At 34.4% G+C, this 17,484-nt stretch overlaps 2 protein-coding genes across 2 annotated transcripts; both read left to right on the forward strand.

The window, feature by feature from the left end:
* The first annotated feature begins 1,146 nt into the window (after positions 1 to 1,146).
* On the forward strand, positions 1,147 to 2,477 carry LOC112420884 (uncharacterized). Its single transcript, XM_024780661.1, has 2 exons — positions 1,147 to 1,753; positions 1,912 to 2,477. The coding sequence occupies exons 1-2, from the start codon at positions 1,147 to 1,149 to the stop codon at positions 2,475 to 2,477; spliced, it is 1,173 nt and encodes a 390-aa protein (XP_024636429.1).
* Positions 2,478 to 14,055: 11,578 nt separating this feature from the next.
* On the forward strand, positions 14,056 to 16,626 carry LOC11441636 (serine decarboxylase 1). Its single transcript, XM_003607293.2, has 5 exons — positions 14,056 to 14,299; positions 14,605 to 14,836; positions 14,951 to 15,144; positions 15,233 to 15,369; positions 16,045 to 16,626. The coding sequence occupies exons 1-5, from the start codon at positions 14,056 to 14,058 to the stop codon at positions 16,624 to 16,626; spliced, it is 1,389 nt and encodes a 462-aa protein (XP_003607341.2).
* The last annotated feature ends 858 nt before the right edge of the window (positions 16,627 to 17,484 follow it).

The raw sequence follows: 17,484 nt of genomic DNA on the forward strand, positions 1-17,484 counted from the left end.
TGTCAACAACAACCGCAACTCAGCTTGAAGCGATCGGTGGAGGTAGTTTCCCAAGATCCTTATGATGGTAGTTCTTCTTCTTCTTCTTCATCTGTGAATAATGACTGGAAACATTGGGTGGTGTTGAGGGGGAGTGAGAAGGTGGTGGTAGAAGATGTCTAAGGAATTGGTAAAGTTATAGGTGTGAAGTTTAAAGGTAATTTAAATAACATGTTTAGTGTGTTGTCTAGAGCGGGTAAGGGTGCCAGGTCGGCAGTGGTAGTGGGGTAAGAAGGGGGAGAGGCCGTGGGTGGGGGGAGGGAGTTAGGTGGTTGTGTGGGGGACGGGTGGGTGAGAGACAAGAAGATGTTATCATGGAATGTCAGGGGTTTGGGTGATTACGAGAAAAGAAGATAAGTTCGCTTGTTGGTGGGGGAGAAATTATCACTTATTGTGTCTCTGCAAGAAACGAAGTTGTCCGTTTGTGATGATTTTCTGTGCTCGTCGTTAGGGGGTAATTTGAACTGTAATTTCTCCTTTCGTCTCTCTAAAGGGGCGTCGGGAGGCCTTTTGACTTTGTGGGATAGTTTGGAGGTGGAGGTGTGGTCGTCCATTAGCAATCATCATTTTCTCCTTATTCATGCCAAATTTATCATATCAATGAAGAATTATATGTGTGCAATGTGTATGCTCCTTGTGGCCTGCGTGCTAAAGAAGTGTTGTGGACTTCGTTATCCTCCTGATTGCAATCGTTGAGGGGAAAACAAGTGTGTGTTTGTGATGACTTTAATGCAGTTCAGAGTGTGGAGGAAAGACGTTCAGTCAGGGGTGATAATGTGTCGATGGATTATGTTCCGTCCAATCAATTTATTGAAGACAATACATTGTTTATTTTACCACTTTATGGTCGTAATTACACTTGGTTTAAAGGTGACGGTAGCTCCATGAGTCGCATTGATCGATTCTTGTTGTCCGAGGAGTGGTGCTTTCAATGGCCTAATCGATCATTGTCCTCTTACCTTGTCGGTGGATGGGGAAAACTGGGGTTCTCGGCTTATTTGAATGTTGAATTGCTGACATGATTTCCCGGTTATAAACTTTATGTGAGCGATAAGTTTAAATCCTTGCACGTTGATGGTTGGGGGGTTATCCTCCGAGAGAAATTGAATGGCATCTGCAGCACACCAAAAATCTTCTTGGAAAAATAGTTTTTTAAAGGAACGTCAACCATTTTTGGACGGCAAGGGGGAAATTGAGGAGTTGTCTGCTTTAGAATTTGAGAAACTGCATGGTATTTCTTCTGATATTCATTCATTTTCCCAATCAAGTTCTAGTATTTGTTGGCAACAATCCACGTTACAGTGGCTCCGAGAAGGGGATGCAAACTCTAAATGTTTCTATTCCATTCTTTTGGGTCGCCTTCGACGCAACGCATTGGTGTCTATTATGGTTGATGGCGCGGTGGTGGAGGGTGTGCAGCCCATCCGCCAAGCCATGTTTTCTCATTTTTCAATGCATTTTCAGGCGAACCGGGAGGTGAGGCCGTTTGTGGACAATTTGGTTTTTAATACTCCAAACTATGCTGAAGGAAGTGGTTTGACTAAACCATTTTCAGAAGAGGAAGTTAAGGCAGCGGTTTGGGACTGTGATAGTTTCAAGAGTCCTGGCCCAGACGGTGTGAACTTTGGTTTCTTTAAGGATTTTTGGCTTGATATGAAATCATATATTATGCACTTTTTGGTGGAATTTCATCGGAATGGAAAATTGTCGAGAGGTATTAATTCTACTTTATTGCTCTCATTCCAAAAATTGACAACCCTAAAAAATTGTATGATTTTCGTCCCTTTTCCTTGGTGGGGAGCATTTATAAAATTTTGGCAAAGGTACTTGCTAACAGATTACGTTCAATGATTGGTTCTGTTGTATCGGAAGAACAATCAGCTTTTGTTCAAAATAGACAATTTTTAGATGGAATATTGATAGCTAATGAAGTATTTGAGGTGGATTTTGAGAAGGCATATGACTCTGTTGACTCGAGTTTCTTAGATTCGGTTATGGATAGAATGTATTTTCCATTCTTGTGGCGGAAATGGATTAAAGAGTGCATTTCAGCAGCTACAACTTATGTGTTAGTTAATGGCAGCACCACTGATGAGTTTCCATTAGGGAGGGGTCTGCGTCAAGGTGATCCCTTTTCTCCATTCCTTTTTTTGCTGGCTGCTGAAGGGTTGAATGTTATGATGAAGTCTCTGTTTGAGAAGAATATTTATGCTAGTTATAAGGTTGATGCAACATCCTTGGTATTAGTTACTCATCTCCAATTTGTCGACGATACCTTACTTTTGGGTGTCAAGAGCTGGGCAAATGTTCGATCCATGAGGGCAGTTTTGCTTCTATTTGAGGCTTTGTCTGGTCTGAAAGTCAATTTCCATAAAAGTATGTTGGTGGGAGTCAATATTTCAGATTCTTGGTTAAATGAAGCGGCCTCTGTTTTATGATATAGAGTGGGTAAAGTGATGTTTGTGTATCTGAGCCTCTCTATTGGTGGTGATCCTAGGCGTTTGATTTTTTGGGAACCGGTTCTGCGTAGCATCAAGTCTAGACTGTCAGGTTTGAAAAGTCGGTTCCTGTCGTTTGGTAGTCGCTTAATTCTTCTAAAGTTTGTCTTGACCTCTCTACCTGTCTATGGTCTTTCCTTCTTCAAGGCTCCAACAAGTATAATTTCTTCTACTGAATCTATTTTTAATAAAATAAATGGGGGGGGCTGGGGGGTGAGGATCATAGAAAAATAACATGGGTTAGTTAGAAAATTGTTTGTTCACGTAAGGAGTATGGAGGACTAGGGGTGAGGGAGTTTAATCATGCGTTGTTAGGAAAGTGGTGTTGGCGGTTATTAGTGGAGCGGAGGAGTTTTTGGTATAAGGTCTTGGTCGCGAGGTATGGTGAGGAGGTGGGGAGGTTGGAGGTGGAGAGGCCGGAGTGGTTCTTTTTGGTGGCGGGAGATATCAAAAATTAGGGATGGTTTAGGGGGAGGCGGTTTCAAGATTGTGTCTCACGAAAGGTGGGTGATGTTGTCGATACCTTCTTTTGGCACGACCCGTGGTTAGGGGGAGGGTTGTTGTTTGTGCGATTTAGGCGGTTATATGAGCTAGCGATTGATAAGTCGTGTTCAGTGGCGCATATGTCAGCTCTCGTGTGGGAGGAAGGGGGGCCGCGTGGGGGTGGAGAAGACGATTGTGGGCGTGGGAGGAGGACATGTTAGGAGAGTGTATCATTTTAGTTCATAGTGTTTCTTTGCAGCCTAATGTTACGGATTATTGGAGGTGGCAGTTGGACCCTTCTGCAGGCTACACGGTTAGAGGCTCTTATAAGCTTCTAACTGCACAAGATACTCTTCAGGTAGCACATGCGGCGGATCTGATTTGGCATAAACAAGTCCCTCTGAAAGTTTCTATTTTTGTGTGTAGGCTGTTGCGGGATCGCGGTATCATTACAAATGTCGACACAGGGTGCTTGGTAGGGTGTGGCCACCGGGAGACTTCTCAGCATTTATTCATCTTTTGTGACTTCTATGGCTGTTTATGGTAGGCGGTGTGGTCATGGCTCGGTGTATCACACTATTAAACCCCAATCACACTATTAAACTTGAATTAGTGTAACAATATTGTCTAATATGTACCTTCAAAAAAAAGTGACTGCGGTTCAATCGTGTATGATTATGTTATTTTCCCTCTTCGTTCAAAAAAACGCTTAAAAAGTTATTTAAAAAAAAAAGTTAAATGCATTTTTGATCCCCCTATTTTTGAATTTGTTGACTTTTGATACCTTATTTTATAAAATCAGAATTATGATCCCCCTATTTAAAAAGTTAATTAAAAATTATAATCTACCTCCTATTTGAATGATGTGGCGTGCTCATTAATGACATTGATCCTACATGACATTAGTTACGTAATCAATCAAATGCGGTATCAAATCCATGTCATTTAAATTAGAATATAATCATAAGATTATATACTTAGAATTTAAATAAAAATTTGAAGAGTTTTTTTTTTAATTATTCAAGAAACCTAATTTGTGAAATCCCCAAGTTGATTCTCACTGTGTCCCTAAATCTGAAATTAATCAGCCTTCCATCTTCTTGAATAACATAAGACATTTTATTTTCATATTCTTTTTTTAAATTCTAATTATATAATTTATGACCATATTTTAAATTTAAATGATATGGATTTGACACTTCGTTTGATTGACCATGTAAGCAATGCCACGTAGGATCTATGTTATTAATGAGCAGGTCACATCATTCAAATAAGAGGGAGGCTAGAATTTTTCATTGGCTTTTTTAAATAGAGGGATCAAAATCTAATTTTTTTTTGTCAAGTACCTTAATGGTTAGAGCTCACACAATTTAATTGTGGAGAAGTGGAGTGTCTGGGGTTCGAACCCCGGCCCCTACATATAAAATACAATATTCCTACCAACTGAGCTAAGCTCACGGGGATAATTTTTTTTTTTTTTTTTATAGAAGGGAAACAAAGAATAAATTAAATTACATCCAACTGCTTATTTGTGGTTCTTGAAATCGCATCTTAATATTTCTTTTGGATTTTTTAAAGAAAAAAAAATTTTGTAACGAACTCACCTGAAACTCCAATATAAATATTATAACCCGATTTCAAGAAAGAAAATTGACAAATTGTTATAAATATTAATATTGGATGTCCAAATATATCATTATGTGGAGGGACAAAATTATATATTAAGAATGCGTTGTACTCACCTAAGTCTCATAGAAATTTATTAAGTTTCAAAGATATTCGCCTAAACGGATACCATCTCGAAACAAGAAACGAAGTAAGTGTTGAATATCTTTGCATCACAAAACATGACTTAGATAGAAAATGTGTATTGGAAAAACTACCTACTTTTTCCTCTGGATTGTACTACACCTACATTAGTACAATTGAAGCAAATGTAATTGTAAACCAGAAGTTTACAAATCATGATAATTTTGTGGTTTGGCATGAACGGTTGGGCCATCCCGGATCTATAATGATGCGAAAAATAATTGAAAATTCATGTGGTCATCAATTGAAGAGCCGGGAGATTCTTCAATCTAATAAATTTTCATGCACTTCTTGTTCACAAGGGAAGTTAATAACTCGACCATCACCAACAAAAATTGGAAGTGAATCTCTAAATTTTTTAGAACGCATACATGGTGATATTTGTGGGCCAATACACCCACCGTGCGGACCATTTAGATATTTTATGGTTTTAATCGACGCATCAACAAGATGGTCTCACGTTTGTTTATTGTCAACTCGCAACCAGGCGTTTGCGAGATTGCTAGCTCAATTAATTAGAATAAGAGCTCACTTCCCTGATTATCCTGTAAAGAAAATACGTCCTGATAATGCTGCTGAGTTTTCATCTCAAACATTCAATGATTATTGCATGTCCATTGGAATTGACATTGAACATCCTGTAGCACATGTTCATACACAAAATGGACTTGCAGAATCATTTATTAAGCGTATACAGTTAATTGCAAGACCACTTCTCATGAGATGTAAACTCCCAATTTCCACTTGGGGACATGCAATTCTGCATGCTACAACATTGATTCGCATCCGGCCAACCAGTTATCATGACTCTTCCCCTTTGAAATTGGTTTTTGGTCAAGAACCTAATATTTCCCATCTGCGAATATTTGGATGTGCGGTGTATGTTCCAATTTCTCCACCACAACGCACTAAGATGGGTCCTCAAAGAAGGTTGGGAATATATGTTGGATATGAATCTCCATCTATTATAAAGTATCTCGAACCCACGACAGGAGATTTATTTACAGCTCGATTTGCTGATTGTCACTTTGATGAATCAAATTTCCCAACATTAGGGGGAGAGAAAATGCAGCTGAAAAAGGAGATCAGTTGGAATGAACCTTCATTGTCTCATCTTGATCCTCGAACTAAACAATGTGAACTGGAAGTTTAGCAAACCAACTGCCAAATGCATTCACTGATCCAAAAAGTGTGACTAAATCATACATACCAGCTGCTAATGCTCCAATAAAATTGAATGTTCCTGTTGGACTATCTCATATTGCAAACGAGTCTCAACCACGCATGAAGCGTGGCAGACCAATCGGTTCCAAAGATAAAAATCCTCGTGCAAGAAAAGGAGCTAAAAGAAAAGACGGCCCAAATGAGGATATAGAAACTTCAACAGACCCTTCTGACATAATCAATATTTCAGTTCCAGAAGAAGCTGATCAGGTACCTGACATACATGAAAATCAAGAGATCTCAATAAATTATGTCACTAATGGAATACAATGGAACCGACATGAAGTCAACGTTGACGATATTTTTGCATATAATATAGCGCTAAATGTAATGAATGATAACGAGGATCATGAACCAAGGTCTATTAAAGATTGTAAACAAAGCGAGAATTGGCCAAAATGGAAAGATGCAATTAAAGCAGAATTATACTCGCTCAACAAGAGAAAAGTCTTTGGACCTGTCGTCCGAACACCTAAAGGAGTGAAACCAGTTGGGTATAAATGGGTGTTTGTGCGAAAACGTAATGAAAATGGTGAAATTGCAAGATATAAAGCAAGACTCGTTGCTCAAGGATTTTCGCAAAGACCTGGGATTGACTTTAATGAGACATATTCACCTGTAGTTGACGCAACTACTTTTAGATACTTAATTAGTCTTATAGCTTATGAAGGGCTAAATTTGCATATGATGGATGTGGTTACTGCCTACTTGTATGGCTCACTTGATAGTGACATCTACATGAAGATCCCTGAAGGATTTAACTTACCTGATACAAATAGTTCAGGATCTAGGGAAGACTACTCCATAAAATTAAATAAGTCTCTCTATGGGCTAAAACAATCTGGACGCATGTGGTATAATCGCCTCAGTGAATATTTGCTAAAGGAGGGATACAAAAATGACTCTGTTTGTCCATGTATTTTTATGAAAAGATCCGAAAATGAATTTGCTATAATTGCTGTCTATGTTGATGACATAAACATTATTGGGACTCCCGAAGAGCTTCCAAAAGCCATAGATTGCCTGAAGAAAGAATTCGAAATGAAAGATTTGGGAAAGACAAAGTTTTGTCTCGGATTGCAAATCGAACATTTAAATAATGGAATTTTTCTGCATCAAGAAACTTACATAGCAAAAGTGTTAAAACGTTTCTACATGGACAAATCTCATCCATTGCCTACTCCAATGGTTGTTAGATCACTAGATGTGGAGAAAGATCCTTTCAGACCTCGAGAAGAAGGTGAAGAACTACTTGGTCCTGAAGTACCATATCTTAGTGCAATAGGAGCATTAATGTACCTTGCTAATTATACGCGTCCAGATATATCATTTTCTGTTAACCTATTATCAAGATACAGTTCTTCACCTACACAAAGACATTGGAATGGGGTCAAGCATGTACTTCGTTATCTTCGAGGTACAATGGATATGGGTTTGTTTTATCCTAAAGTACCCAAACTAGAATTAATTGGTTATGCAGATGCAGGTTATTTATCAGATCCTCATCATGGTATATCACAAACAGGTTATTTGTTTACAAGTGGAAATACAGCAATTTCATGGAGATCTGTGAAACAGACAATAACAGCAACATCATCAAATCACGCGGAACTTTTAGCATTACATGAGGCAAGTAGAGAATGTGTTTGGTTAAGATCCATGATTCAGCACATCCAAAAGAATTGTGGTTTATCCTCCGGAAGAATGGATGCAACAATAATTTACGAAGATAATACATCATGCATCGCTCAGTTGAAAGAAGGATACATTAAAGGAGACCGAACAAAACACATTTCTCCAAAATTCTTTTTCACTCATGATCTTCAGAAGGATGGTGATATCAGCATTCAACAAATTCGGTCGTGTGATAATCTTGCAGATGTTTTTACAAAGTCGCTCCCAAGTAAAGTTTTTGAGAAACTTGTACTAAGAATTGGTCTTCGCCATCTAAGAGATATTTGTCTTCATGAGGGGGAGAAATAAATGTGTTCTGCACTCTTTTTCCCTTCACCAAGGTTTTATCCCATTGGGTTTTCCTGGTAAGGTTTTTAACGAGGCAATTCAAACTCAAAATATTGTACTCTTTTTCCTTCACTAGATTTTTTTTCCCACGGGGTTTTATTTTAGTAAGGTTTTAATGAGGCATATCCTCGATGGACATCCAAGGGGGAGTGTTATAAATATTAATATTGGATGTCCAAATAGCAAATGTGTTAGTGGGCCATACTACTAGGTTTTGGGCTTAGTTCATAACCTACTCTATTTCCCTATAAATAAAGCTCATTTGTAACATTGATACACACTAGTGAATAAGAATATTTCTCTCTTCTTCTCCTTCTCTCTATTATTATCATGTCTATTTACTTATTTTCATAACACAAATAATCTTTTGAGTGTTTTTTTAACAAAAAGGGATGCATAAGCCAACTACCGTATAACTCCTCCCTATAAAAAAGATTAAACTTATTAACACGTGCAAATTTGCATATGATAAAAAAAACCTAAAAATTAATTATAAGTTGACACACTTTTTTTGTATCATCCTTGTACACCCCCGCATGTGGCACTAAGGAGAAGAAAGAGTGAGAGGCGAAGTTGGTGAGTGTGTGGAGGTCACAACGTCACGTGTCACTTTTCTGTATGAAAGTATAAGGGATGTATGTCACATGAGATGGTCAATCTATCATTGCTCCTATAAAAATGGTCCTAATAAGGTGGAACTTTACCATTTTTTAGTAAAAAAATTGCCCACTAATAATAATAATAATATAATTAAAATCAATGTCCACATATTACAGGGATATAATGGAGAGCTTAAAAAAAAAAAGCACCAACACAATTAATATCAATCCAAACTATAATGGGAATCTCACACTCATAAAAAAGAAAAAAGCCCCAACACAATTTACCATATCTTGTTAATAAAAACTAAAAACTTTATTGGTGATGATTGAAAATTCATTTATTTCTTTACATTTAGACCAAGTATTTTGATTTATATGTATTCAGGCATACATATATTTTCTCTATCAATAATATCCTAGTTCAACTGGCAAAATACCGAAATTGTTAGGTCGGATGTCATGACCGGAGTTCAAACCCCGGTACCTCCATTTGTGTGTGTGAGTTTATAATGGCTTTGCCATTTTTTATAATGGTTTTGTCATTTCATCTATCTAAAAAAAATATCAATGCTGTCAGAATAGTGGTTCAAGGATGCATATAGGAAACTTTTTAGAACATAAAGTTTGCTAATTAAAGGATCGAGCAGTTGTCCGGATGATACGAAAATCATTCAATGCAAAGAATAAAACTGATTGGCGGATAGAAAAAATATTTTGTTGGATGAAATGAACCAAACTAAATGAAAAATTGTAACTAAAGTCTGGAAATAAGAACAAAGTCAAGAGAGAAGAGAGGATTGAGATACGTGTAGGGGTGTTTAAAATCGAACTAATTTAATAGAAAAATCTTAAACTTAACTGATTTAAATTGAAACTGCAAAAAACCGCATTTTATTAAATGACATTTTTTCTCCTGTTAATTTTCTTCTTTGCTTGTATTTTAAAAATGTATTTTTGTGCTACTTGAACTTTTAGAGAATGATAAGATTGTATTGTATCGAAAAAAACTGCATCATCCAATCCAACTCAAACCGTATTGGTTTGGTTTGGTTTGGTTCATATTGTATTTTAAAAACCAACCGAACCAAACCCATAGTTTTTTTATCTTGCGATTAAGAAGACTTTTAACCTCAAAATCGAACCAAACTGCACCGCAAACACCCTAAAGTTACAATATCTTGATAGAATGCGACTGAAAGAAGAACATTGCTGAGGTTTTGGAGGAAGAAATAGTTGCATTAAAAAAATGATGAAGTAGGCATGAAATTTAATGCTACAAAGGACAGGCTGTGGAAGTAGTTGATGCATTGGAATAGAATAAAATAGAGAAAACATTGCACATTGAAATTGGAATTGGGAATCAATAACCACATTTAATGTTGTTGTTATTATCCTAATTTATAGGGTTTTGACTTTTGCCAATACTAAGACCATCTACGATTGGGGTTCTTCCCCTATTTAGCATCATGTTAAATAGGCATCCCCATTGTTACATCAATAAATATGGTGTTTATAAAGATGAGTGTTTTTATAGGCATCCTCTCTACTATTACTCATGGGTCCCACATGTACAATTAATTCAATTTTTTTCTTTATATTCAAATATTATATTATTTTAATATTAAAAAATAAATTATATAATAGTTGCAAGTAATAGTTAAATTATATAATAATTGCAAATAATAGTTTCTTGAATTATTAATAAAAATAAAAAAATGATTGTTTTTTTTTTTATAATTTATAATTAAATTACTTCAATTTTTTAAAATTATATAATTATAAATGAGTATATAAATTATTGTTAAAATTTAATGATATAAAGTTATTGTTGGGATCCAATTCATAATTATTTTAAGGTGTTGGGTTGGAGAGATTCAGTGCTTATTCAGTATTAATTATAAAAAGAATGATGTGTACAGTCGGGACCCATTTAAGCACCCCAAATGGGGTGCTGCATTGTGGATGGTCTAAAACCACCTACGATGAGGTTCTTCCTCTATTTAGCACAATGCTAAATAAACATCTCCGTTGTGACATCAATTAATTGGGTGTCTATAGAGATGAATACTATATATGTGGGTCCTATATACATAATTAATTGTATTTTTTCTATATTCAATTAATATATCATTTTAATAGTAAAAAATAAATTAAATAATATTTACAAGTGTTATATTTAATCAATCAACTTTGAATTTTCAATAAAAGACTATTTTTTACTGCAACTAATAATTTATTCATCTGAAAGTTAGAAAAAGAAATCAAATGTATGTCATTTATCATCATTTGATTTTTTTTCTCAAGTTTTAATTATTATTTTTTGAATTATTAATTAATAAATTAAAAAAATTGTTCACTTTTTCATAATTTATAATGAAATTAATTCAATATTTCAAAGTTATATAATTATGAATTAATAGATAAATTATTGTTCAAATTTAATGATATGTAGTTATTGTTAGGATCCATTTAATAATTTATTTCGGGTGCTCAATTGAAAAGATTATCTGTTTTATTATATATTAATTATTAAACGAATAATGTGTACCTTCGAGGTCCGTTTAAACACCCAAACAAGGCACTACATTGTGGATAGTATAATATTCCGTTTAGAGAGAGTTTGTGGGGAATCAATAGCCACATTTAATGTTGTTATTAACCAAAAATTATAGGGTTTTGACTTTTGCCAATACTAATTGCTAATAAAATCAGGGTTACCTTTTTTAGGGGTAAAACATAGATTTCTTAAGCAAGCGGGAATGAAGAATAAGAGGTTATTTGGGTTAGGAATTAGGGTTAGGGATTAGGGGTTGCATGACTTAAGAGGCATTTAGAATAGTTAGACCATCGACTCGTGTTCTGCACATGTCTACGGATTTAAGAGGCACCACTTCATATGTCTATAATACTTGTCAAGAAAATTAAATTATACCAAAATAAAAGTTAGGGACCATATACTTCGTATCATTAAAATGGATCCACACACTTAAACAAAATCTGGATCCACACTAATTATATCAAGATAACATTCATATTTTTGAAAAATAGTAACAACAACATTTTATGATATGAGAAATGCTAGGGACACACTCTCTAACACACTCTTTTAACACACACCAATTATAACTTTACATGTCATCCACTATTTTTAATTTGGTAACTTGCTACCGGTTTGATTTTGAAAGAGTATTTATTTTTTTTATTTGGACTTTAACTCTCCATCTTCAGTTTTGAAAAAAACCGTCCATCTTCATTCTTCCATGCGTTTCCACTTTTCACCATGACTGTACCTTCACTTTTTTGGAACCTTTGCAAAAAAAAAAAAAAACAGAGAATTTGAGTTTGAAAAAGCATAAGGGTTCCATTTCTATAACAATTTGAGTTTGGTAATTTCTAGTGAGTTTGTTTTAGATTTCGATTTCAACGGGAAGAAAAACGTAATTGGAAATACTTGCAGGAATGAGATTAGTGGAAGGGTGGTTGAAAGAACAAAGGATAGTGACGATGTTTTTTTTTTCTTTTCACAATTAAGATTATTGGATAACTTTTGAAAAAAATAATAACGTTGTTTCTTAACTTATGCAGCCGGTTGTCAGGTAAATCAATAAGGAAATTGGATGACGTGGCAATTTATTATTGGTGTGTGTTAAAAGGGTGTGTTAGAGAGTGTGTCCCTAGCATTTCTCTTATGATAAGAGAAAATTACAAAATACTTATTTGTATATCACATTTGACGTCACATTAGTATTTTCACTGTCTTTAACGTTTATCAATGTCTTCAACCAGTCCCTTAAAGTGGTTGATAATAAAACGTACAACTAATCATACACAAACACGTAGGTTGGAAGGTATATCCCAACGAATTTTAGTGATTGACATTGACTCTTATCGATTCATTACAAAAGAAACTAGTAAAAAGAAATATCTTCATTTAAACTTGAAAGGGATTCCCTTTAAATAGAACAGAGAAAACATTGCATATTGAAATTGGAATTGAGAATCAATAGCCACATTTACGGTTGTTGTTATTATCCTAAATTATAGGGTTTTGACTTTTGCCAATACTAATTGCTAATATTCCGTTTAGAGAGAGAGAGGGTTTGTACTTTTTTTTTGGGGGGTAAAATGAAGATTTCTTAAGCATGCGGGAATGAATATTAAGAGGTAATTAGGGTTAGGCATTAGGGTTAGGGGATTAAACACATTAAAAATTTAATTATCTGACCTTTTTAATGAATAATTAAAGTAATTCTTAAAGAGTGTTTCAGGATATTTGTCACCATAAGCTTTATTCATTCATTCATTATATAAAAGGAGGTCTTGAAGAGAAACTAAACACACCAGGAGAAGATAGAGAGAAAGATCAAAGAAAGAAAGGTTGATGACTGAAACATTAAGAAACAAACCTTCGGCACATATTCACAAGTAAGCATCTGTTCCATCCACTATCCTTACATATGCATTCCATTTAATTACCACCCCAAGTTTACACCTCATTCCATCAAAAGAGAATAAGTAAATTTATCTAATAAAATTGATGCGACTCATTAACATATGCATAAAAGAAATTTAGGATCAACTCAAATTATTTAACCGAATAATGTGCAGGTCTGGTGCTAAAAAGTGATATCCATGTAATTTAGGTTTTTTACAAAATTATTTTCAATCAAAACTAAGGTACAATTGTTTAATATGTCTTGTGATATAGTCAATCACAAATTAAGATTTTAGTAATTTTGATTCAGCAAGATATATTTTTTTTTGAAGCAAAGATTCAGCAAGATATTAAAAGTTAATAACTACAGTTCAACCGTGTATGAATATATTGGTGTGTCTATTGTCTAATATGAACCTCCAAAACGGAAATGACTACAGTTCAACCGTGTATGATTATGTTATTTTTCCTTTTCGTTCAAAAAAAACACTTAAAATATTATTTAATTTTTTTTAAAGGAAACTAAGAACAAATTAAAATACATCTAACTGTTTATTTGTGATTCTTGAAATCATCTCTTAATATTTCTTTTGAATTTTTTGAAGAAACAAAATAAAAAATATTTCGTAACGAACTCACCTTAATCTCCAAAATAAATATTATAACCCGATTTTTTTTTTAAAAAAAAAAGGCAGTTAGATGTATTAAGATTTTCTTAGTTTTCCTTAAAAAAATTGAAAAATAATCCTTTGAATGTTATTTTAACAAAAACGGATGCATAAGCCAACTATCATATAACTTCTCCCTATAGAAATGGTCAATCTATCATTGCTCCTGTAGAAATGGTCCTAAGGTGGAACTTTACCATTTTATAGTAAAAAAATTGCATACTACTAACAATAATAATATATTAAAATCAATGTCCACATATTACAGGGATATAATGGAGAGCTTAGAAGGAAGCAACATGACAATGGCTATCATTCCTGATGCAGAGATGTTGCCAACAGTTGTTGGCAATGCCAAACTCTCAGGAGAAGAGAGACATGCAAATATTCATGAAGAGGACATTAATAGACTTACCAACATTGCTATCACACAATGCATTGGTGAAACTGATGCCAATTTAGATGCAGTAATTACTCACTATGTGGAGACTATAAACAAGTACAACTTGCGCAACTTAGGTGGGTTTTTGATGCTTGATTTTTCTATCTTTAGATATTTAATATGACAAAATACAGTACTAGAAAGTACAAACTTTTCGATTCACTCAATTGTTGATTGATATTTATTATATAGATCGACTAAATTAACTTATGCGAACCTCACTTAAATCTCTCATGGCATGACCTAAACAGTTATAAACCCTAGTTTTAGATATTATACTCATTGCAAGTATATTAAAGAATTTGTTGTTGACACTGTTGCTCCCATATCTATTTATCTCTATAACTAAATCAATACTAACTTTGACGTAATTATACCAAAGGTTATCCCACAAATCAAGATTTCAACTATGAAGCATTAGCACCGTTGCTTCAATTTCACTTGAACAATGCTGGAGATCCATTTCTTGGAAGCAGCTTCTCTCTCAATTCAATGACATTTGAAGTTAGTGTGCTTGATTGGTTTGCTAAACTATGGGAGATAGAGAAGGATCAATACTGGGGATACATCACAACTGGTGGAACGGAAGGGAATCTTCATGGGATTTTAGTAGCGTTAGTTTTTCTACATGCACCTCTTTTTCTCTATAAATGAAATTTGATTATGTCTCTGCTAAAAACATTAGTGAAAGATAAGTGATAAGCATTGATTTATACTTTTTTACACAGGAGAGAACAATTTCCAGATGGAATTCTATATACCTCACAAGATTCACATTATTCGATATTCAAAATTGCAAGAATGTATCGAATGCAATGTGTGAAGGTTGGCTCTTTATTATCAGGTGAAATTGATTGTGTTGAACTAGAGGCTTCTCTACTTTCCCACAAGGATAAACCAGCCATCATCAATCTAAACATAGGTATCTCCTCTTGTCTAATTAATTTATATATTTGAAAACTATATATTCACTTGTACAACACAAGTTAAAAGGGTTACTTTTATTGTAGGGACAACTTTGAAAGGTGGGATTGATGATCTTGATCTTGTAATACAAACACTAGACAAATGTGGTTTTACTCGTGATCAATTCTATATTCATTGTGATGGAGCTCTATTTGGAATCATGTTGCCTTTTATCAACCAAGTAAGTTATGGTTCTTTACATAAAATATTTCGTTTAGAGAGAGAGAGAGAGAGAGGGAGGGAGGGAGGGAGGGAGGGAGGGAGGTGCAATGGGACACCTCCCATTAATAGTCCATAAGGACCACCACATGGACACTCCTCTGGAACATCCAGTCCGGGTTCAATGATATCTCTCATTAATCTGCTAACAATTGTTCCTTGAGGATAGCTATCCAAGTAAAGGTTCAGAGACCAAAACCTTAAACCTACACTGTAAATAATAGAGACCAAAACCATAAACCTAACTATAAATAATAATTCAAGGGCATTGAATCATATAACGCAATCATTTTACCTTAAATCACCTCCTACATCCACAATGCTTACTAACTTGAGCATTTGAGTGTATTTACATGTGTCACCCTCTCTTTCCAAGAATAAGGCTGCTGACGAAGGTTGTACACTTAAAGGTCATTCAACAACACAAATAAGACCATTCTGTGATCTCAGGCCCGACATGATCAACAATAATGAAATCTTTTAAATTTATAAGACAACTATGATTAATTATATGTTCAATAAAAGAAACTATGATTGTATGTTTTTCTCCAACAAGGCTTCATATTTTTCAATTTAAAGATCTCAATGATTACCTAATTATGATACCATCTAAAATTTTATTTTGGTGATTGTGTAGGCTCTAAGGATTAGCTTCAAGAAACCTATCGACAGTGTAACTATTTCAGGTCATAAGTTTTTGGGATGCCCATCTCCTTGTGGTGTTTTGATAACTCGTTTGAAATATATCAATGCACTATCTAGAGATGTTGAATATATTGCTTCAAGGGATGCTACCATCACAGGTAGCCGTAGTGGGCATGCTCCAATCTTACTTTGGTATGCTCTCAAAAAAAGGGGTTTAATAGGACTCGAGAATGAAGTACATGAATGCATAACGAATGCACGTTACTTACTAAATCAACTACGTGATGCTGGAATTGGTGCAATGTTAAACGAGTTTAGCAACATAGTTGTTTTTGAGAGACCCTTTGATGATCACTTTACTCGTAGATGGAATTTAGCAAGCAATGAAAATATTGCACATGTGGTAGTGTTGAAGCACATTACTATTGAAATGCTTGACACCTTTGTTCATGAATTTATCCAAAAACGATCGATTTGGTCTAAAGATGGACACTTTCAACCTCCATGTATTGCAAGCGACGTTGGTTCTAAAAATTGTGCTTGTTCTATACACAGCTTATCAAGAAATTATTAGCTAGAATATATGTGATTTTAATTTAATAATTGGCTCAATTTTTGGTTATTGGTTACATATCCTATTCTTTGTTCAACATTTATTTATTTTTAAATAGTTACTATGTGTCACCTCCATTGTACCCCTTGATGTAAGTTTCATTATACTCTTTAGATGTAATAAACGTTTTCATGATCTTGATAAGTTACCAAAATGGAATATTGCTTATATTTTCTTGAGAAATTTTTTGGTGAAACTTCGTTGATTTTTTTTCTTTATTATTCTTGATCAAAGTTTCACTCAAGATTCTAGTTAAATACATTTTTTTTTCTTTTCCAATAATTTTTGTTATCATCTTCCATGGCTGACTCCGACTTCTCCATTTTGTTCATTTGTTCTTATTCATTTGTTCTCTCAACAAATTAAAAAAATCTATTCTTTTGTACCCTCGAAATTGTAAGTTTCACCACCCTCCGGCATTAACAAAACTCTAATTACCCCATGAAATTACACAACGTTAATCAATTTATCTCTTCTGCAAATTCTTTTGTTAGTCAACATGCATGACGTTTTGCAAATACCCCCTGAAGTTTTGCACTTATATGTAAAATGTCTCCCAAACTTAAAAATTTATATTTTTTTTTTTCTTATCCTTAACATAAAAGATAGGCAAACAATTGTTATAATATTTGTTTAGTTATTTATTCAAATTTCCTCAAATGCATGCACTAATGGTGTAGTTGGAATGAATAATGATACTACCCAACACTGGAAAAGAAGTAGTTTTGAAGCTTAAGCAAGGAGACATTGTAACTGTACCCATTGGAGCTGTTTCATGGTGGTTCAATGATGGTGACTCAGATCTTAACTTTATATTAG

This window comes from Medicago truncatula, chromosome 4 (assembly GCF_003473485.1).
Source record: "Medicago truncatula cultivar Jemalong A17 chromosome 4, MtrunA17r5.0-ANR, whole genome shotgun sequence".
In the NCBI taxonomy this organism is placed as follows: Eukaryota; Viridiplantae; Streptophyta; class Magnoliopsida; order Fabales; family Fabaceae; genus Medicago; species Medicago truncatula.

Coding starts and splice junctions, on each gene's coding strand:
- LOC11441636 (XM_003607293.2), top strand. CDS start 14,056: ATGGAGAGCTTAGAAGGAAGCAACATGACAATGGCTATCATTCCTGAT. Junction 14,300..14,604: donor GTACAACTTGCGCAACTTAG/GTGGGTTTTTGA, acceptor ATTATACCAAAG/GTTATCCCACAAATCAAGAT. Junction 15,370..16,044: donor TGTTGCCTTTTATCAACCAA/GTAAGTTATGGT, acceptor GTGATTGTGTAG/GCTCTAAGGATTAGCTTCAA.
- LOC112420884 (XM_024780661.1), top strand. CDS start 1,147: ATGGCATCTGCAGCACACCAAAAATCTTCTTGGAAAAATAGTTTTTTA. Junction 1,754..1,911: donor GAATGGAAAATTGTCGAGAG/GTATTAATTCTA, acceptor TTGTATCGGAAG/AACAATCAGCTTTTGTTCAA.